This window comes from Prenolepis imparis, unplaced genomic scaffold (assembly GCF_030444845.1).
Source record: "Prenolepis imparis isolate NDT839.2.m4 unplaced genomic scaffold, iyPreImpa1.0 SCAF_9, whole genome shotgun sequence".
Lineage (NCBI taxonomy): Eukaryota > Metazoa > Arthropoda > Insecta > Hymenoptera > Formicidae > Prenolepis > Prenolepis imparis.
In genome coordinates this window covers 5,650,291-5,673,039 of record NW_028141167.1, presented here as the reverse complement: position 1 = coordinate 5,673,039, position 22,749 = coordinate 5,650,291, and the positions used below count along the sequence as shown (strand labels likewise).

Below are 22,749 nucleotides of genomic sequence, written 5' to 3'. Positions count from 1 at the left end.
ACGACGTTTCGCAAGTTTAGAAACTTCGCTTTCTGAAGCGGTTCGGCGGGCTTACCACGGTTTAATGGCAGTCGAGTGTCCCGTGTAGGGTCCACTTTGCAATATCGCGTGTTCAGCTGTGATAATTAAGTGTTACGGTTCTTGGTTCGTTATCCACTTAGTCGCCGCAATTACACGCCGGATTACGCCGCACATTCGGTAAGCAAAGTAGCAATTTGTTCCAAAGCACTGGCAATCCGAATGAAGTATGAGAGTGTGCGATTGTGTTTACTCGATTTTAAGACTGTTATTATCTAAGATTCATTATTTATCTTTACATTGAAAATATTCGCGAAGATGTTTCTGTGGGGAAAATATTGATACATCATTGTGCTAACAAAATAAATAATATGTGGAAATTCAATTTATATATAAAAAAGAAGGTAAATTTGTGACATGTATGTGCATGCATATTTGTACGTATATGTGTTGGGTAATGCTCTTAAAAAATATATATATATATATATATATAATTTTATAATATTATATATATATAATGTTAAACTATATATATTTTTATATTAAAAAAAAGAATGTTTTCTTATAAAAAATATATAATAAATATTTTATGAAATATTATATGTCTAGAGGAATAGAGTATAATATCTAGATGTGAATAATAAGATAGGTAATAAGAAATGCAAAAGAGAAGTATATACAGAAGAATATTTTCTATTTAATTGTATACAGATCGAAGATATAAAATATTTGATAGACAATAGACAGCTTTAACGATTACTGTATAATATTCAAGAATAGAGATTAGCCTTCCTTTTTACTCTCTCTCTTTCTTGTGAACAACGAAATTATCAACTATTTAGTTTTTATCAATGGCTTATAAACATGTACAACATTAAAATCCTGATTGAATTAAAGACAACAGCAAGATTTTATATATATTATATATGTATAATATATAATATATATATATTTTTTTTTTATTTATTATTTTATATTTATAACAGCTAAGATTCCAACTTTCGTTCTATTTATGATATTGTTATTCTCTTCTTTGATTTAATAATCGAATGACTTTTTGATTCTGTCCGAACAAGATTAGTAATAATATAGTCATGATAATAATTACTTACACTATATGTCAAAAAAGTATTGAGGAAGTGGCGAACGTTGCTGTTGCGCAAAATTGATTTTTTTTACAATTTTGTTTTATAGAATATTTCATGTAAAGCTCAATACATAATCTGGCTTCAACTACATAAAATGTACATATCGAGAGATTTATGTACAATATTTAAGAGCAAACACTCATCGACATATTATCTTGAAGAGTTATAATAATTAGCATAATCTACATTGCATAAAAATCAAGCTTATTCAACAGTCACCGTCGCGCACTTGAATCTCTACATTATATTAATATGACTGATATTTAGTTAACATTTACTCACAACCAGTTGATGATTTGTGATCGATTAGTATTCGGCTTACTTTAGTCGAAGGAACATCATTGCACACTTACAAGTACACGTCACACGCAATTTTATCCTTACACGCTCATCTTACATAGCCACTTATACGATAATGACGATATTTTCTTGAACAGATATTACCAATAATAATTATACTAATCAGAAAAGAGAAACCAAACATTTTCTCTATATAAAGATTTAAATTAGGAAAATCGGAAATAAATCCGCAAAGTCGCGCGCAAGGAAAACAGGAAAGAGAAATACATCAAAAATATACACAGCTGTTAAAAATATGGAAATTTGTTATAAATATTTAAATTTTTTACTTTTAAATGTCTAAAAATTTGAATAAACTTTGCATAGAATATTGTATATTTCAAGTAATTATATTATTAAAATTAAATATAAATTTCCAGAACATTTTTTTTGTCTTATTATACATATTTTTAAAATAATCTGTATCTATCATTTAATCATGTCGTTGCATTATCAAGGAAAAGTAAGAAAATCCGCAAAATGAAATACTGCGGATATCAAGACATTCTCTTAAAGAATTACGACTAGAGATATGCACGCGAAGATTTAAAGTAAGAAAAGAAAGGGGATTTTAAAGCCCTACGCATTCTCTTTCAACGATATACGCGCATCTACTTTGAGTGCTATTTAAAAAAATAGAACGGAGAAAACTTTTTACTCTTGCGGTATTTCCCTACCGAAAATCCTTTCTATCGTGAATTTCTCTAAGCTTTCGTAAGCACTTAACCCGTACAATCGGAAATAAACGAAAAAGAATCCTGAAAGATATATGTATATATATATGTGAACGTAATATAAAGTCTTTCAAAATCCACGATTTTATTCGTGTACGAGGACGATTACTTAAAGTTTCCTAAAAAGATATCTTTAAAATATAACTCTAAAATTAAATTGATTATAAAGAATTTTAAACAAAAATTACTGAATATTAAATAATTGAAATATTTTTGGTAAAAATTAAGAGATTTCTGTAAAATTAATGTGCTCAACTTCGCGTTGGTGCATTTCCGTCATTAATTTGTACATAATAAAAAAAAAAAATAATTGTGGAAAATTGTCAAGTCTTATTCTCTTCTGTATTACGCTTACGTTTACCGATGAGTTTTATTCTTTTGATCTTGCGAAACGAAATCTAAATCTTATCGTATTAAAAATTATGACATATATCTGTAGAACATTTTAACTGTGCTATCGCAATTAGCGATTCAGACCGGTTAGTTCTCATCGCGAGATAATTTTAATCGAGAAGAAGTAAATAACACACATAAAAACAGCATAGACAATTATATACAGGGTGTCCCAGAATGATGGGGACTAAATTCGTGTGCAGATTCCTGGGATCATTTGGAGACGATTTTTCCTCAGCAAAAATGTCGAGACACCAATAATTTTCGCGTTATAAGCGATTGAAAATAAAGGGTTTTTCGCAAACTAAGCCTTGTGGAAATAAACTAATAATAAATTCATATTCTTCAGTTAATTTCAGGTAGAGTTTATTTTAAAAGAATTTTAATTTAAGGCTTAGTTACAAATATACATGATGGCAAAAATTGGAAACATGCAAAAAATAATGACCTCCCTCGACATTTTCGCTGAGGAAAAATCGTCTCCAAATGATCCCAGGAATCTGCACACGAATTTAGTCCCCATCATTCTGGGACATCCTGTATATATAGTGCCGCATCGACATTAAGGAATGAGGTAACTTTGGTTAAGACGGTACTTTACAGTACCCGCAATTAGTCGTAATGATTATATCCTAGTTTTTAACGACAATTACATTCACGGAAGTTGAAACATCATAAATCGTGTGACTAAAGTACAATAAATGCTTCCCGCGTATTACTTTAATGCTTAGCTCGACTAATTCTACGTTCAGATCATTGTTCATATTATATAAAGATTTGTTTTCTGAGTTGATAAGTTTGAAGTGATTTTTTATTCGGACTTATTTCTCGCGTATCTTCTTTATAACATTCGTGCAGAATTTATAAGAGTTTTCTATTTTCAACGCCGAATCATACCTTCAATTATTAATGTAGTTTTTGCAATTGTATAATATGCATATAACAAACGCGTAACAACATTTCTATGCAAAGCAGCTCTCATCAAATGTGAATCAAGCTGTCGCTTTTTGCATTATAAATCGCGGTGCAAAACTGGATTGCCGTGAAATTGAAGAATTTAAGAGTTCTGTTTGGATTAGCCGGTTAATGAAATTTTATTATTCGAGAATTTGTACCTGCTAGAAAACTAAGCAGACTCTAAAAATTTGTCGACAATTATGAGTGTCAATTCTGCTATACTTCTTTACAACAATCGAAATGGAAGTCTCGAAGGAGACGCTCTTTCGATAAGCTGTTGTCTTATGATTATAGCTTATTTCTCGATAGCTTAAAAGTACAGTTGTAGAGGAATATCGCTCTGTGTGTTTCATTAACGCGATGAAATGGCACAAAATTACACTAGAAAGGTACTTATAAGTACCGCATCCTTACACTGATTCCGAGAACGGAGATCTTAATATTTCACTCGTCATTAGCTGGATATAATAATATGACATATCTTACTTGTATGTCCGTGATAATGCAATGTTACATCTGCGCGTTTTATTACATTAATAGTAATCGCGTCGATCGATAATCATCATTCTCCGTATAGTGAGATCTATCAACAACGATAATGGCTGCCTAGTGCAACGCATGTTCAATATGTAACCAGAATTATATACAAGGAAGTGTATGTGACACATATCGATATCTATATATAACGCTCACGTGAGTGTCACAGTATGCCACGTAAACACGTGGCATATATATATATATATATATATATATATATATATATATATATATGTGCAAAAGCGCGCTAATGAAGTCCGCAATTTTTATCTCCGAATGAGATCATTCAGAATGCTTGAAGGTACTCGAAGCACGATCGCCGAAACTGAAGAATTAACAACTTTGTTGGCACTTTGACAGAAAAAGAAATGACGTAGAAAAGACGTGTCTGTCATGTAACTGCATAATGACACATTAGTAATTACTAATAATTACAGTTAAATAATATCAATTATGTAATTTGTAATCTAATAATTAAACTAGCAAGTTAAATCGTTGCATCAAAATTTCTTTGGAATAACATGGATGCTTGTTAATTACTTTAATAACAGTAAGAAATATGTAAATGGAAAATTTCGCGAAACAAGATAATTCTGTGAAGAAAAGAATAAATATTTGCATGTATGTAATGATCAATTGGATTATATTTGGAGGATGAGACCAAGAATATAATAACAATTCGTAGAAGATATTAGCCATTCGTAGAAGATCGTTAGCCTATAACTTTGTACACACCCTAGAATTAGAAAATATTCTTCCATGTTATACGACAAAGCTTGTGATGTCTTGTGAGTGAGCAAGTAGAAGACGAGAAAAAGAGAAATGCAAGCTCGAAAACGCTTAGATAACTCTGCTATACAGCATTATTTACGACAATCGTGGATATACGTTGAAGTATTCTGAATTTTATAAACCTTTCAAACATGATACATCTCTTAGTTGCATTGGCATCTGCTAGCGCTATTCATATAATCTTAATATTTTTTGTATCTCTATATCGTAATTCGGACTATGATCTGAAAAAGACATGGAATTGCTAATTAAAGTTGTTCTAATAAAGATTGCCGATCCAGTCGACTCTCTTATCGCGTAATCTTTTCTCACATTGGCACAAGACTTTGATAAGAAATGGACAATCTCTTCAAATAACCAATAATTTTAGAAGCTATTCTTATTTTGCAAATTACGCAAACGTTCCATAAAATTAGAACATTAGTGCAGAAATCTAATTTAAAATTTTGTTTTACAAATTCATTGAAATTCAATTGTCTCTTGATATAAAATAACTATTAAAATAATTTTTTTAAATTTTTCTAATTTTTTTACATATAACGTATGTCGTAAAAAAAAACGTACAGTTAGCTATTATATTTTATATATTAAAAACCACTAGCATCCATCTAGTTTTTACTTTACTGAACCATAGTATAACTACTATAGATATATTCTCGTTCTACGGGCCATTTTGTTCAATATAAGAAGTTTTTGCGTTCCTCACTCTTGGCTTGGATCGCGTTTGCGACGATATAACAACGCAGTCGTAAGAGGAACTGGCATTAAAATCACAGAGAAGATAGCGACAATGCGCGGTCGGAATGAAATCGCGAGAACACGAATTGTATAAATTTTTTAATATTTCAAATACAGTTACGTTATATCAGTGTCAAGTCGAAAGAGCGATGAGTTTTGAAGAGCCAAGTATTTTTCGAATTTATATAATTACATTCATATAGAATCGAAATAATATATACACAATTATGTGAAATAATTTGAATTGCACAAATTTTTCCATAATGCGTTTTAAACACGATTTTATGATCGTGAAATGAGATCATCTATCGATCTGCATTGAGAAGTATCACATGCAATACCTCGAAATTTATAGCCGCTTGAGCGAACACACAGAAATACTTGGATCTTAAATGGCATTAATAATTAATTACGATATTGATTGTGACAGTGATATGCTCCGCCTAATTGTAAAATTATCCGCAAATATTCGGATTCTACCTTTCACTTCTTTCTATCATATCTTTGAACTTTCAATAGGGAATACTTGTCTTCTCATTGGACGCTTTGTAGTTATTAAAAAGAATCTGAACACAAGATCCTGAAATAATTTTCGCCGTTACAATGAACGTTTAACGTTGCTTGTGCAACATGTGTTTAATTGCGTCAATTAAAGCATGATGAATTCTGCAAATAAGTCGCAATTTGCACATTTAATTCTTAGACCACTTAACAACCCAAGAATCTTGCGATAAAAGAAAAATATAATTTTATTCAAATTTTAATTAGTCAATTGCATTAGTCAATCTAATTTAACGCGAAATTTATTATTAGAAGAACGATCGATCGTGCAAATTGAGAATTACTCTCGTTTCCTTGTACTCTACGTCTATAGATAATAGTATCACATACTGAAAAATGAGAATGAGCGCGTGCAAATCATAAGTGATATTTTCCGGAGACATAAGATGCACACATGATCTGCGGATCACACCCGGAGATTATAGTCGAATCGACTTTTAACGATAATCATTTTTGATAAGAATAACGGGGGGGGGGGAGTTCGATATATTTACAATTAATTGGTCGCACGTCGTCTTCGAGCGGCGCAGACGTAAAGGCAATGACATAAGGAGTCGCGAAAGGACATAGGTATCGAGTTTTATCGTTTCGATGAATAAGACACCCAATCGCCATATATCATACTGCAGGATTTACTATGAATGCTTTGAGAATAAACTTCTGGTTGCTTACGTGCCGTACATGTGTTGTAACATCAACCCGCATGGCACGTCGCCTTAAAATATACTTGCACTACTTGCACGTTGGAGATGTAAATGCGAGCAGTTGGATTTTGCTCATCGCCTTTTCGAAGAGCGGCACTTCGAGGGAAATCTTTCATCATGCATTCGATTAGAAGTGTGTGGTCCGCATGTGATATATATTTATATGGTTTCCATATTCGAGCTTCAAAAGGATCGTATACACCTCGTACGACGGGAATGTCAAGTATGCTGATGCAGAAACGCATCCAAAAGTTTCTTAATAAACGTAAAGTTAAAAAAATATAGAGAGATGTGTGTGTGTATATATATAATATATGTATATAAATTTTTTTCGCGCTTAAGATTCCTCGCCTCCTTTTTTCTTTTAATGCACCTTAACGGAGAGAATGCCAGTTTTCTTTCTCCAAACTACCTGGTCGTACTTTGCTATACATATAAATATATCGAATAAAAATATAAAGGCGGGCGAGAGAGACATTGATTTTGAATTATATTATATAGTTGATATGTGTGTACCCTTCTGTGTATACGAGATATTTACCTCGCTTGGCAAACAGAGGAAACTCTTGTAGTTTTAGAGATGCATTTATAAATATTTTATTTTAACGATAAGTACTTACACACAAAAGTCGAAATATCGAAAATATTAAGAAATGTTGGTAATGCGAATTTTGATTAATAAAAATGAGATTATAATATAATTAATAAAATATAGAATTTTTTTCTTGATAGTAATAGTTGAAATGTTTGAAAAATTGGTTTCCAAGATGCTTGACAAGCGAGTTTATTTTTTACTTTGATACTCGTAGCAACAATTAGAATTAGAAACGGAAAACGCAGCGATATTTTTATGCTATTGATTGTCAAAATACATCTCCAATCACCTCTCATGCTTCTCATCTGTTCTCTTAAAGGTACTCGTTTGAACTGCTTATGTACGCCTTGCGTATAATACTGGCTCGATTGAGCTGAGTTAAACTAAAATTTGTGACGGCTTTTCTTTTTACTTCTGCCGAAATAATTTGATCGATGTCAACGCCAGCTTCTATCATGTAAAAACTCGGATATTTTTCGAAATATGCATTATTTAGGGGACAGATCAAACTGATCACATTTTTGAGCGCTTTGAATTATTTTTTTCGTGAATCAACAACACGGAGAGAGAGAGAGAGAGAGAGAGAGAGAGAGAGAGAGAGAGAGAGAGAGAGAGTGTGTGAGAACATTAAGCATAATTAGGTTATTATAAGAAAGTTTCTTTCATCGCTCGTTAATCTTATACTGTTATCATCAGCAGATTTTACAGCCACGCACCGTATTCAATCTTCTGAGAGAGAGAGAGAAATCTCTACACTTGTATTACTATTATATTTTATTACTATTAAATCTTCTTAAATCTTCTAAAAATCTACAATTTTTTTTCAGTATCCTCCAATGAAACTTTAGATTTTTAGATTATGACAGAAAGAGACAGGACTATCTTTCTTAAAAACATAAAATCAGGATTAGAATAATTAAAAGAAAGAGAAGAGAATGGAAGAGATAGCAATTTTAGTAACATAGAATCTTTCATCAAAATCTAATCAACTATGTTATGTAGCAATTGCTATGCCTATCAAACAATTTGCCAAGTTCCCTTCCGCGAATTAAGAGGCCGATTCTGTGCGACGATGAGAGATCATTGTTGAGCTTACTTATCTAACGCTTACGCAAGTATATTGCGAAACGTGAAACGTAAATGACAACAGAAATGGACGTCGGACATTATGTCATAAGCGGAAGTGGACAGAAATAATGGACGGGGCTGTGAAAAACGCGACGAGTCGCATTTGCGATCATTCTGAGGATCGGCCGCTCGTAACAGAGAGTTAGACATTTCAGAATTTCGTTATCTCGTTCATTAGAAAATAAAGATGTAGTTGAATTGCTTTACAAGAGACAAAATTCACTTCGCAGACGTATGGCTGACCGAAGGAGAGAGACCGACTAAAGTGGAACTACTCAATCTGGACGTTCTAGGTTCGATCTCCAAAGACATGCGATATAAGTCTTTTTCATTTAGTAGGAGCGATGTGTCCAACAAATAATTGGTTACCTTAGTGATTAATTCGATCTTGTAGGGGGTTTGTTGGAAATGTCGTATCTCGCGAATTACGTGAGAGATCTGAAAAGCATGTAGTATGTCATTTTATTCATAGATAGTATAAAATAATTGATTAATGACATCATTGAATTAAATTTAGATTAAAAATTCTTCTTTCTATATTTTATTTTTTTCTTTTATTCTACTTTCTATTTAATAATTTTGCTTTTTATTTCGTTTTTCTTCTCTATTTATTTCTGTTTCTAATTTCAAAAAGATTTTAAAACATTTTTTAAAGATTTAAAAATTTGAAAATAAATTCAAGTATTTAAAAAGTGATTTGAAAAAGTGTGACTTACCATTCGCATTTTCGAGAAATTCAAAAGACCGTCATCGGTAATGTTTGGAGTACCTTCTTCGATAAATGAAAGATCAGTGAGGTAAAGACCTAAGTAAGGGATACAGGGTGGATCGCATCGGCGTAAAGCATCTCGCAAATTTCTAAAGCGACCATCAGATGAGACGATATGTTGTAGTCTGTCTATCGTCTGCTTTGTCTGAAAATTTGTGATAATTAATTAACAATAAATTATATAATCCGATTGCAGTCAGTTAGTTATCATGCTTTATTATCGACATATAAAAATTTATTCAGTCATTTATCAAGCCTTTACTTGTTTAAAAAATAAATGTATAATTATTCAGAAATTTTATTATTATTCTATTATATATATATATATATATATATATATATATATATTAGCTTACCGTTTTGGAAACTTTCTCCCAGGTTTTCTTCAGTCTGTACACACTGCTGTTCGTGAACGCTGCGCAAATTTGTAGCACGCCATTGTAATTATGCAAAACCCTGTTGATATCTGCGACTGCGGTCCATTTTTCAATAGCTGCAACTCTGGATGACATGTTGGAGCGACGAATGATCTCGGAAACGACTAATTGCGACACCTCGTTGAATCGTTTCGTCATAAGGAGGATATGAGGCGCCCGAGTCGCCTTGTCTGTCTTCATCCACGCTTGTCCAAGAAATTCTCTGAAAATTAAATTATGTATTGAAACAGCAGTGATACGATTTAGTAGTTTGTTACTTACTCGCTGGTGATAGAGACGAATATTTGATAGTCCAGATATGTCATCTGCTCCGCGATCTCGAGCGCAGATAGGGTCTCGATGCTCTCCTTACTCTGAATCTGAAAATAATTTGTAATCAAATATTAATATATTTCTTTCTAGCGCTTATTAAGTTGAATATTATTACAGTATATTAAATTACAAATTTAATTAGATTAAATTTTTACTAAATTTTTAATTTCTAAGAACTATTTTTCGCAAATAATAAATAGCATATATAATGTAATATATATTATATATAATTATTAGATATATTGGACGAAATAAAAAAAGAGAAAGAAAAAAAGAATGATTTCTCATTATTTACCACTGGCGGAGTTAACAATTTCTTCAGATCGACCTTATTAGTGTCGGGTTCTTCTTTGGTTATTAATCTTAACAGTTGACTGGCCGCCTTGTGTTCAGCCGGCAGCAAATTCGGGCTGTAATTAATGTCTTCCAAGAACTCGATGGTCAGATTCTTTAATTTCTGATCCATCTCGAAATCCTGGGCATGCTTGGATACCCAATGTCTCAGGACGTTCAATACTCTCATCGTCGCGGCGGTCGACATCACCGACTCCTTCCTCCTATTTCTGTCCCGGTTACGATTATTCGCGTCGGTCATGGGTCCTTTGTCCGGTGGATTACTCGAAGCGGAAGTCGCGATGGCGAATGCGGTCGCCGCTGTAGATGTGCTGCTCCTAAATTCGGGATCAATTTTAGCAACGTATCGATGATCATATTGAATATGAATAAATATCGCGAATCTCATTCACGAATTGTTCTTCGTCTCAATGATTTAAGCGTTCATTCTATGCTCTTTTTAATTTACAAGTCATTCGCGATACATCTCAAGTACGCTGTCGGATTGAAGAAACGAAGATAAAATATCGAGGAAAGAATTCAGCGTGCGATTATCATATTTTTGTACATTTTTAATTATTCTTGATTATGTTTCATCATATAATACGCATCGTGAATGATCTAAGCGAATATAATATTCAATGTGCATATTCGCAAAAGAAATTCTACTATCGGCAGATCAGCGGTATTGTGTCATATTTTTTTATTTGTTATTTTCACTATTGTGCCGCTATACAAAGTATTAACAATAAATATTGGAAACAGATATTGCAACTGACGATTTAGGCGAATTCAAATTTCGATGTTACAAATATTGAACAGTGCATCAACAAGATGCATCAGTTGTCGGATCTTCAACTTTATGAAGAAATGTAGAGATAGCATCGAAATCCAAATTCACCGGAATAATTATCAATGCCGATTTTGGAATATTTAGCACTATAAGCACGTATATCAAGTGACACAAGGCGGCTATTGGGTAAAAACTATTTCTATTTCGTTTGGTCCATTCCTCGTTTGCTCTGTGGGGATGTATTCTATAAACGATCAAATAGATCGGATGAGATGTTGTGTGAGCGACAATTTCATCAGTTCAATGTTAAGTAATAATTAAGTCGCAAGGAAAAAGCAATGCATGTGGGGATTACGTGATCTTTGAAATTAATAGCTCTAAGAGTTTAGACAAAGATTTCTGATAATAAGAAATAATAATAGTACAGAACACAAGGCGGACATTTCAAGCTTGTTTTAACGATATCGCAAAGCAGAAGAAAGATTATAGTCATGCCACACGCAACAAGTGGATAATGACGCTTTCAAAATGAGCCCACTTACCAGATAGGTTCAGGTCCAATGCTATGAATGACACAAAACAATACATGAAATACAGTTAAGTAGAAACAGCAGGAATATGTTCCTAATTTAAGGGATCATTTTAATTCGATCTTGAAGATGACGATAAAAATATAATTTGAACAAAATAGGGTGATAATTTTCGTATTATAAGTATATTATTAGCATTTTACTTATCAAGAGTGAAATAAATCAAGGTATTAAAATATTTACAAATTAATCAAAAAGTATATATTGCATAAAAGTGAGTTTTAGATTATTTATAAAATGGTTTTTACAGAGGAGACGGATATAATTTAACATATTTACAATATATTTACAACTCTTTCAATACAAATAGATACTTTATTATAGCTAGAAATTTTCAGATTGGGTCTTGAAAAATAAATTTTTGCAGAGCGAGGAATTATGTTAGAAGATGATCTACTATCCCTCTTACTAATTAGACTATCGAAAAATACTTATATAACGCTTTATATATTATTCCTATTTCTTTTCAAATTCCTCTCTCCAAAAATGAATTTAACTGTGAATTTGATAAATGAAACATGATATCGAGAAGCTCTCATGCGTTAGAAAGCAGAAGTCGCCACTCAAGTCTGTGGCACTCAACATTCAGCTAAAACGAAATAGAGATAATTTTTATCGGTATACGAACGTCTTTAAAAATTATAAGAGACACGATAAAATGCATACAGCACATAATAAAATATTTAAACGAACCTTCGATGACTCTGGCGGAAGCTAGTTATTACCACACCGGCTTTGCTGGAAACTTGTTGAACGTCGTGCTGAAAGTTGCTATGCTGCGAAGAGACTTCCTCGTGCATCGATCGCCTGCTCGCCCAATAATTCTGCAAAAACAATCACAAAATTACAAATGTTTATTAAATCGCACGCGAAAAAACGTTCCGATTATTTTACGAATTAAAATTTTGAAAATTTGATGTAAGTTTAACATACATTTAATGCTCATAAAAAAATGATTCCCACCCCTCTTCCGAAATTATATCTTTATACCAAAGCCTTCTATTATACATTGTAAATTAATTTATTAAATCCGCGAAGAATAATTTGCAGATTTTCTTATCACACATACGCCAGTTATGGAGATCGAGCCGCTTCTTGCGGTGCATGGTGGAGCGGAAGCGATCGATGCTCTATGTTCCGGATATTGTTGACTCTGCTGCGATTGTTTAGAAGAGCTTACACTTTCGTCGTCGCTCGGCGTAGATTGTTCCTCTTTATCCGTTTTAGTTTCCTTGCCCGGCGGGGAAGTAGGCATTTTCGTCGGCGTATCCGGTTTGGCAGATACGGCTGATTGTGATGGTTGTGGTATGTCGTCATAAGTAAATTGTACTTCTATAATTTATTTTCATATGTTACATATATCTTAATTAAATAACTCGTAAAATCGAATTGCAACCGATTCGTGTTTAATCAAAGCATTTTTTAACAGAGAACAAACTTCTCTTTTAACTCTTACTAATGGTCAATAGTCAAAAGTTTAAAATTCAGTTGTACCTTTTACATTCTCTTCCATTGCGACAGGTGTATCGATTTCTGAGACACGACGCGAATAAGTACCTGCCTCTTGGGGACTCGGATCCGATCCGGATCCGGATCCGGATTCTGTCGAACCAACTAGCGTTACAGAGCTCAAGTTGCTGGGTGAGGACGGTGCACTAATCACTGTAACATCTTATATTCCATCTTAATATATTTCTTATATTTATATATATATAAAATTCAATATTATTTTTTTGTATAATAATTTTTTTTCTTATAGTTATACGTATCAAAAATTTTGAGTCTCTAATATTTTTATTTGGATTCATATTTTTTATGTTAATATTTTTTATAATCTCATATTACATATATTATACATAAATTCTGAGCGCGTAGCATTGTAAATTTATTAATTCTTAGCTATACCTGTAAGGGTTTCCGAGCTGGACGACACGGCTATTACTTTCGGTATTGTCAGGTGACACCCGTCGTTTTCAGCATCCTTGTTATCCACGCGAATACTGACTTTTCGCGGCGTGACCGGAGATTGTGAGCCGGATAGACTAGATGCTTGCGATATTGGACTGCGTTTTATAACCGGCGTCTCGGAAATTAATCCAAGCGGTTGTTCTTCTTCCACTAAATATGAGAAATTCATCCAAATCGCATTTCGCGATACGCAATCATTTTTATATAAATTAATTTTATTCCATAATTTAATTTTTTATTAAATTTTATTATGTTTTATTATAAACCTGATATGTGCCAGAAATACTTACACTTCTTGTAACCAGATCGCCAGTGACTCTTTGAATTATGTCCACTCATATTAGCGTCAAAGGAGCCATGGGACCTCATGTCACGGCTATCACTCACTTCCGATCCGTATCCTAAATGTAAAATATAAGATGCTATTATTATTTAGAAAATCGCAAATAATTTGAATTGTGCTCTTAACATATTGTCAATTGTTGACTGAATTTTGTTAACAAATTTATATAATGGACCTGATACAGAGCTTGCGCCGCTAGTTCGTCTCGGTGAAAAGCTACTTCTTCTTCGTTCTTCTGAATGCAATAGTGTTTCGCTAGCATTTACTCCTAATACATCTAGAGACCTAGAGTATGAATATAAAACATAATCTTCATAAAAATAATTAGTAGCAAAAATATTTTATATAAAAGAATTCTAATTATATGTATAATAATAATCATGAAAAAACTCCTTTTTATTATGTCAAACACGTTACCGAATTTTTTTGATAGTTTGATAATTCATAATTAATTAAACATATTTAATTCTTAAAGTTACAGAGCTAAATTTATTTTAAATTAACAATTTTTCTCATTCTTCATCATATTTACATGAGGGATCCAGTGGGCATTTGCGCGTCAGGTGGCTCAGCTTCGTAAAAAACTTTCTTGAGGGCCTCTAGTACTGTGACGCCATCGGTGAACACTCGGTACGTCAGCAGGAATGTGTTGAGAAAATCGATACTGAGGAACCTGAGGTCGGTCAATCGCTGCAACAGACGTTCCGGCGTCGCGGAACGGATCTGCGGTATCTTGCAAGAGTTCAAAGTACGACTGAACCTGATGTCCACGTCGTCCTTGAACAGCTTTGGGTCGTTCCGGATGGACTGCGGCATTGTGACGGAACTGGTATCCGACAACGATCCGTGGAGCAGATCGTTAAAGCGAACGTTATCCATGCACTGGCTAATATCGCTGACCCACGCTGCTTTTTCCTATGAGAAGTTTGACCATGCTGATATCATGTTGTAACACTTATATGATAATAGAAAAGAGCGTTTGAAATTGATACTAGAGAGAACGTTTGACAAATCTTATAATTCTATCATTTTTAATTTTTGTACAGTTTGAATGCACAAATTTTAAAGATCGGTTTATAATGTATATTTAGATGTAATGATGATATAAAATTGTCTATCTTCGATAGATGTATATTTACCTGCATAGTAGGCGCTACGAGATGAACGGTCACTTGCGATCCACCGGATTTTACATCGAGTAAAATCTTGAAGTCCCGATTCTGCAGTTGCGAAGTCGCGCTACCGCTGCCGCTTCCGCTGCTCTCGCTAATGCCGCTTGACATCGAACATACTGACAATCCTAAAATCAGTTGACGCTTGCTACTCCAGTAGCACTGAATAAATTGAGTAAAATATGACTCGCAATAAAATTCTCAATTCTTTCTATGACACGCAGACAACAATTTATAATAAAAGAAGTAAAATAGAGAAAAATCTTACGTTATGAAGTTATTTGAAAGACTACTGTGTATACCTCTCTGTTTTATTTTTTTATAATTCTTCTCTCATATTCTGTATCTATTGATAACTTATCATTAATTTTTAATTAAAAATTTGAGCATTGTCAATTTAAGAAGATCTTGAAGAACCTTAATGAAACAAGTAATTACCATCGTCATCTTCGCTCGGATCTTCAATCAGTACCGCGTCGGAAAGAGGTACCTTGCCAACTTGCGGGACCAGATTTAAGCGGCCGTCATCATCGGATTGACGTGTCGTCAGTAGCAAATGATTCGAAAAGAGGAAGCACTGTCTGGACACCTCCTTGTCGCCAGAAGATTTGCCGCCGAAAGTAGCGCTTAATCTGCTTCGCGCACCGCGCGGTTTGTCTACGAGTTGTACGAGCGTACCTGAAACACGCCGATATCAAATTCATGCAATTGAATGTGTCAATGCGTCGTCTTGTGATTATTATTGATATGGTCGAAGAAACCCGAAGAAATAACCGGCCGTGCCGATAAAAATAGCTACATCTCTTTCGCGTGACAGCTTCGATACCGGTGACCCGCGCGCTTTCTCAAAATAATCGATACAATTAGGGGAGGCCACCGACGTGCGTTTAAAAATAGCACGGCGAACGTGTTGCTGCGATGAATGCGAAATTTGCAATATTGTGCCTGCAGCATCAAGGTTATTAGTGACGTTATCACAAAGGCTAAAAGCAGCATTATCTCGTCAATTTTAGTTTTCGATACTATAAATATAATATTGCGAAAAATATATTTTCAAAGTCGTAAATCGAGATCTGATCCCGATTGTATCGATTTCAATCATTAGATAGATATCGTTCTGCTTTTCACTGAAGTGAGAAAAACCATATAAGGCCAGATAAGGACAGCTTTCGATATTATGAGGGTTTTAAAAAAATAAATGTTACAAATGTAACAGTTTATTTCAGATGCCTAATTAAATACAATAATTAATCAAGGTTACATATATATATCTCTTTTGATATATTATATATTTATATATACAATATACATCCTTGATCAATTAATTATTGTATCATTAATTAAGCATCTCTGAAATCTGAATTGTTACGTCTGTAACATTCATTTTTTAAAACTCTCATAATATTGAAAGCTGTCTGACCCTATATAGTTTTTTTCACTTCAGTGAAAGATATCTATCTACGGATTGAAATCAGTATAATCGAGATTAGATTTTGATACATATCTTTATATATATATATATATGTATATAATATCCTTGCTTTTTATTATTTTTTTAAAATGCAATACCGCATATTCATATTTCTATAGATAAATCAAACTGCATCATATTTTTTCGAGAAAAGCAATTTTACGGTTGTCTAATCGATATAGTCGATTTGATTGTGGACAGGGCTTATTTATATGTTACGTTCTTCAATTGAAATTTCCTTTCAACAAGAACTGTAAGCCACGCGCATACCTTATTTTAACAGTCGAACTTGATGATCCTTTACCGGTGTCTATGTGCACTTATTATTAGAGGAAATGCTATTCTTAGATGCCTGATTACCCTTGGTCCCTGGTACCAGCGTCACATACACTGCTTGGTCCCTCCTTGCTCACTATCTAAACTACATTATCGAACTCGCGCAACACGTAGCAAGACACCCGTGATCCTCACGCACGTCGAGAGATGTGCCGGATTGATGAATCGACAAAATGGCAACGGCTCGAATTGGCCTCCACTTGTTTTCGTCCGTTCATCGACCCCCAGTCTCGCCAAACCGCCTAACATCCCCCGCATCACAGGTAAATCCCGAACGAATTCTAGCTCATTGCCCTCGAACGGAGCATGGTGTCGCGTGATGGCTGATTAGTCGCCACGACGAAAGGCCAAAAGGGATGATCACGTTCGCGGGAGGGACTACTCTGCTGTTGGCGATCGAGAGACGTTTACGTGATAACCATGTGATGCGGCGTCAAGCACGAGGGGTGCCAGGGTCGTATCGAGCTGTTTACCCGAGGTCTGATTTATGAGACTTTTACTACTTAAAATAATCTTGTATTACTTAATCTTCAAGTCCCTTTAGCAAAAGTATATCGTAAACTATGAATATCATGTTCTATTCATTTAAACTTATATTTTTTTTATTTTTTAAATATTTTTTTTAAACAATAATTTTAATTGTACAATGTATATACAATTTCTCAGATTTATAAGTTTTAGTTAAGCGTTTTGTTCTAATTCTGCTTATTGAGTGCTTTTAATATATTTTTTAAGAATATTTTTATATCAAACTGTGATCGTTTTTCAATATTTAAAATTGCAATTGTCAGAAGAGCCACTTTATTCCGATCAAATTTGGAGCAGCTGAAACTGCATGATATTCTGTTTATCGTTTGCTATCCAATCGTACAATTAAAGAAAGACGTTTTGCTTAACGAAATTCCGACAGTAGTATAACAGTACGTCGGACCTGGCAGAACATATTGCGCAGGATCGAGGCGAAACCGAGTGCGAAAATATGTCGACGCCACCAAGTCGCGTCATCGATTCCGAAAATGCAACCACGCGTTTGCGCTCTTTCACCTGCGTTTCCGCTTTGCCCTCCCGCACTCTTAACGATGGCAAGCTTGTCGAGCTTTACCAACAGCGATCAAGTTTAAATTCGAGCTTCCCAGCTAAGGATAAGCCGTTCTACATGCGTAAGTTACTTGGTAGCCTCAATTTTATCAACTTCTACGAGAAACCTTTCTATTTAATATATATCTCAATTTTTTTATAATATGAAAATAATATTTAAATGTACAAAATAAGTAATTTTTCAATTCTATTCAAAGGTAAATAGAATATAATGGAAAATGACATTAGAATATATAAAATAATTTCGATTATTTTTGATAAACTTATTATGCTTCACACTATATATGAATTAAACAATTTAAAACTAAAGATAAGTTTTATTTTAAAAGAGGCTTTGAAATATAAGTTTTTGTAAAGGAGAAAAAAAATATTAATGTACTTACCCTGTCGAACGAATACTTGATTGACATCCAACAAAATATCGCATCCTTCGACGATCATTCGCTCCACAGCCAGATTTTTCCTCAAGTTTTCGGTTTCGCTGACCTAACAAGAAGAGACAAAATACATATTTAATAATAAAATTAAGATTTCTGTTGATGCTAATATAGATGTCTTCTGACAATGCTAATATAGACTGTATTGACAAATACCTCGTCATGCATTTGTCTCGAGAGATCCTCCAGCTGTTGCCTGGCATTCTGGAGGCTCTTACGTTCCACGTGATCGTACGGCGTGTGCGCCAATAACTCGTGCAAAGTAATTATGTACCTTGGAATCTAAACGAGCAAAGTAAGTAGCTGGATTAAGGAACTTCTGCTTAAGTTCCACTAAAATCCAAAAAAGAGAAAGAAAATAGTTAGGAGAGTAGTTATCATTTAAAACTCGTCAAACAAATTTTTATCAATTTTCTGAAAGAGAAAGAGAGAGGGAGACACAGAAAGATATATAAATTAAAAATTAATTATTGGCGTAAAATATAATATTTAGATTGCAGAAAATAATATTTTTACGTGCATTACATATATATTTAAAGTAGCTGTAAATTGTATTCTATTCCGATGAAATTTTAAAAGAAATTCCTGCGTTATGCGAAATTTTCGGAAAAGCACGTTGGAATGTATATTTTTCGCGCTATCAAGACCTATTATTTTACAAGCTCGTCAGATCTCATGCAATATTCATGAAAGCTCTCAAACTATTTCATACAATCGATTATTCCTGAAGAGGTATTCGTATCACCGAGATAATCTCTTAATTTTTTAAGTTTCTCTTTTTCTAGTTCTCGAAAATTTGATTTCCTGGGGGAATAACAACGCAAAGAAATTAACGTCACATCAAACAATTTAATAATGATACTTTTCTCTTTCTCCCTCAGCAATAATGGAATAGAAAGTAAAACATTTAGACTTTTAGAAATGGCTTATATTATTCTTTCTACTCTGAGTAGGAAAATTGCGCCGATTTTATCCTCTCGCAAGGGAATTTTATAGAAACTGTTACCTGATGCATAGGATACGTTAGAAAGGTCTCCAGGGAGTATCCGTTGCAGGCAGTCTTGTTCTCCAACCTATTGAGCAATGCTACGAACGGGGGTGACGATTGCTTGCACTCAGTCAACACTTGAAGGCTATAGTGGTGATTACGCACGTACTCTTGATATATCGATAACATCGGTAGCAGCATGTCGAACAAGTCACCTGCGTCAGATTCATCGTGATTGATCAGTGTGCAATCTGTCTCTTACAACATTACATTCTTTTAACAATATACTATATACTGGTATAAATTAATATTGTAAAAAAAAAAGAAAAAATACCAGAAATTTAAATTCGCGAATTTTTATTTTCTCTTTGATTTGCCCAATACATTATAGAAACACAGACACGACTCGTCAATTATATATGGATTCATATCGCATTTAAATTCATACCTAAAACTAAAGTGGGCCAGCTCTCCATACGAGAAGTGAGACCCTTCAGGAAGATCTGATGAAGAAACAGCACGGTCTCGCTATTCAAAAATATGCTATTCACGTCCTCGTGACTACATGGGGGTTTCTTTGAACTGGCAGCCATCTTGAAAGGCCTCAGAAAACAGCTTACTAAAACCTCCATCTGCTCTGTGTACTCCTGCTCGGCCTCCACCATTTGAAATACCAGACTGAAATATAGTATGTATATATTCAATATATACCGGCTACAGCACAAATGAAATGAAACCAATAACCACTGATTATGTCGTTATTACGTCGTGAATGAAAGGAATATCGGTCGTCCTGATTAAAATAAAATCTTCCGATGACAGGAGGGAACAATCGAAAATTCTATACAAACAAAATATATTTCTCGCAATTATATAACAGACAAATCACATAATTTTATCTCGTAAAATAATAATTATGTCGTTTAAAATGTCTGAAATTTTCGATGTTGCTTTTCATTTCGCCAAGCTTTGTATATGCATACAGTTGCGCGAAATACAATCGTGAAATTCGTAAAAACATGACAAACCATTAATCGGAAAATGAAGTCTGCGAACAAGTTGGACGTTATCGCGTTGCGATAATTATATGTATACCTGTTTCGTTTGCGCATGCTTTCGGCATGTGGACTCTTGATATATTGTTCAACGATCTGTTTCCAACGTCGACGGCACAGCCAGCCCCTGAAAAAGCTTTGGACTTTCTTGATTTTCTGCATTTCGACAGAACCCTCCGCGATACCATGCAATCCGGGCGCTTCTGCCATTGGAAATCCGACGGGATCGTGAACATCGCCGAAAGATTGGATTCCGCTGTACAAACTTCCGGTACCTTGAGACATGGTTCTTTGAACCCCCGCCCGAGTACGGTATACTGGCGCCATGGAGGGTCTTAGCTCTTTTTTTAGGGCGCACAGCTGAAACGATAACCATAACGAAATCCGTAATCTCATATGGAGGAAATAATCCTGAACAAACATCTTCCTGTATTTCTTAAGGAAACCAAGCTCGGATGTTCAATGAAGCTTGGATTAAATATTGAACGAACACTTGTATCAAATATTTTTCACTTTCTTTATAAAGTGATAATTTCACTAATATTAATATACATTATATAATTACTTTAATTATTAAACTAAAACGTTAGAAAAATTAATTACAAGATTGAAAACCAATAACGTTGCACGAATTAAAATAAAGATTTAATAAAATTTTCATTTTTTCGATGCGCCCGAAGGTATTTCAATATTTATTATCAATACAAATTAAAACTAACAAATCGAAAATATGAAGAACGATTCTATTAATTTCTCGAACGTTTTATAACATGAAAAAAAGTATATTTTAAAAAGTTTTGTATAAGCTGCACATGTGAGAGGAATATTAAAATAATTCTTCAATTACTTTTCAAATAAATAATACGAAGCTTTATCAACACACATTATAAAACTTTGAAATACGAGTTATTAGAACATGAAAGTGTTCCGTACGTGTTTCTAATGGTTAAGAGATTTTCAGAAAATTGGTCTACTCGTTATGGAGTAGTAATGAAATATAATCAGTGAATGAAATAAAAGTAAGTGGATTTAAAATTACCAGCGAAAAATATCATCAGACAAATATATACAGTAGTATATGACTAATATGACTGACCTCAGCTCGGAGCTTTTTTATTTCCGACGCCAATTCTTCGCATTGCTGAGTGTACTGCCACTTAGCCGTTTTCTCGCTATCGACGATTTGCAACAGGTGCAGGTGCTTCTGTTCAAGTTCCTCTCTTTGCAGCAACAATTTGTTGAAGCTAGAATCAATACCCAGGAAAAAGAAAACCATGTTAGCGATTTCTGTATGTGTCACGGTTAAAAGTGTTATTTAAGCTCAGAGACCCGTTGTACAAAGAAAAATAAAGCGCTAGATATCGTACATGGCCTGGAAAAATGCATAAAGTGCACATTCCGGGAATTTCGCACGGAAACGAAATTACGACTTTTTTTGTCTGCAGTCACGAAGCGACTGAGAAAGAGAATATTGCAAAATTTTCAAATATTTTTACGGTCTGAAATAACAAAAAATATATGTGTTTATACAGTATGATTCTTCATTTTTTAAAATATTTTTTAAACTTTTTCTGTGAGAAAAAAATAAATTTCTAAATCATATAAAGATTTCATATGTGAAAGAAAATACAGAGAATCTAACAGAGAAAATTGAAATCTAATATTGTATATAACGCTCATACTTTCACATATTTTTCCCTCTCTTTAAAAAAAGTTAAACTTGTAACAAATAAATCTCTACTAAACTTTATTACGCCAAACAGATGATCGGTGCGAATTTCATTAAAATTTCTCTTCTCTTAACTCATATAATAAACTTTATGACGCCAAACAAATGATCGGTGCGAATTTCATTAAAGTTTCTCTTTTCTTAACTCATATAACTTATCATCATATATTACATCTACGTCAGCATGATTTTGACTAAAAAGGGGGTGCAGGATTTTTATTGAGTCGCGTATTCGTATCACTTCGAAAGTAAAATGATACGAGTAATGAAATCC

The 22,749-nt window shown here is 33.6% G+C and overlaps 1 protein-coding gene across 5 annotated transcripts in view; it reads right to left on the bottom strand.

Annotated features, from left to right (window-relative positions):
* Positions 1–705: 705 nt before the first annotated feature.
* The window catches only part of LOC145940158 (ras-specific guanine nucleotide-releasing factor 1), a 56,609-nt gene continuing 34,565 nt past the window's right edge, over positions 706–22,749 (bottom strand). Inside the window, exons 6-26 of one of the 5 annotated variants that reach the window (XM_083045064.1) lie at positions 21,843–21,990; positions 20,787–21,106; positions 20,140–20,369; positions 19,710–19,906; positions 18,860–18,985; positions 18,650–18,752; positions 15,800–16,039; positions 15,329–15,489; positions 14,722–15,104; positions 14,365–14,474; positions 14,137–14,247; positions 13,784–13,996; positions 13,373–13,549; positions 12,948–13,210; positions 12,572–12,702; positions 11,831–11,851; positions 10,458–10,833; positions 10,112–10,209; positions 9,770–10,052; positions 9,361–9,558; positions 706–9,082 (exon numbers count right to left, since the gene is read on the bottom strand). In XM_083045064.1, the coding sequence (XP_082901190.1) occupies positions 8,864–9,082; positions 9,361–9,558; positions 9,770–10,052; positions 10,112–10,209; positions 10,458–10,833; positions 11,831–11,851; positions 12,572–12,702; positions 12,948–13,210; positions 13,373–13,549; positions 13,784–13,996; positions 14,137–14,247; positions 14,365–14,474; positions 14,722–15,104; positions 15,329–15,489; positions 15,800–16,039; positions 18,650–18,752; positions 18,860–18,985; positions 19,710–19,906; positions 20,140–20,369; positions 20,787–21,106; positions 21,843–21,990 (4,108 nt within the window). In that variant the 3' untranslated portion in view covers positions 706–8,863. The remainder of the gene's footprint in view (positions 9,083–9,360; positions 9,559–9,769; positions 10,053–10,111; positions 10,210–10,457; positions 10,834–11,830; positions 11,852–12,571; positions 12,703–12,947; positions 13,211–13,372; positions 13,550–13,783; positions 13,997–14,136; positions 14,248–14,364; positions 14,475–14,721; positions 15,105–15,328; positions 15,490–15,799; positions 16,040–18,649; positions 18,753–18,859; positions 18,986–19,709; positions 19,907–20,139; positions 20,370–20,786; positions 21,107–21,842; positions 21,991–22,749) is intronic. The other 4 variants (XM_083045068.1, XM_083045066.1, XM_083045065.1 and 1 more) reach the window with 4 other exon arrangements.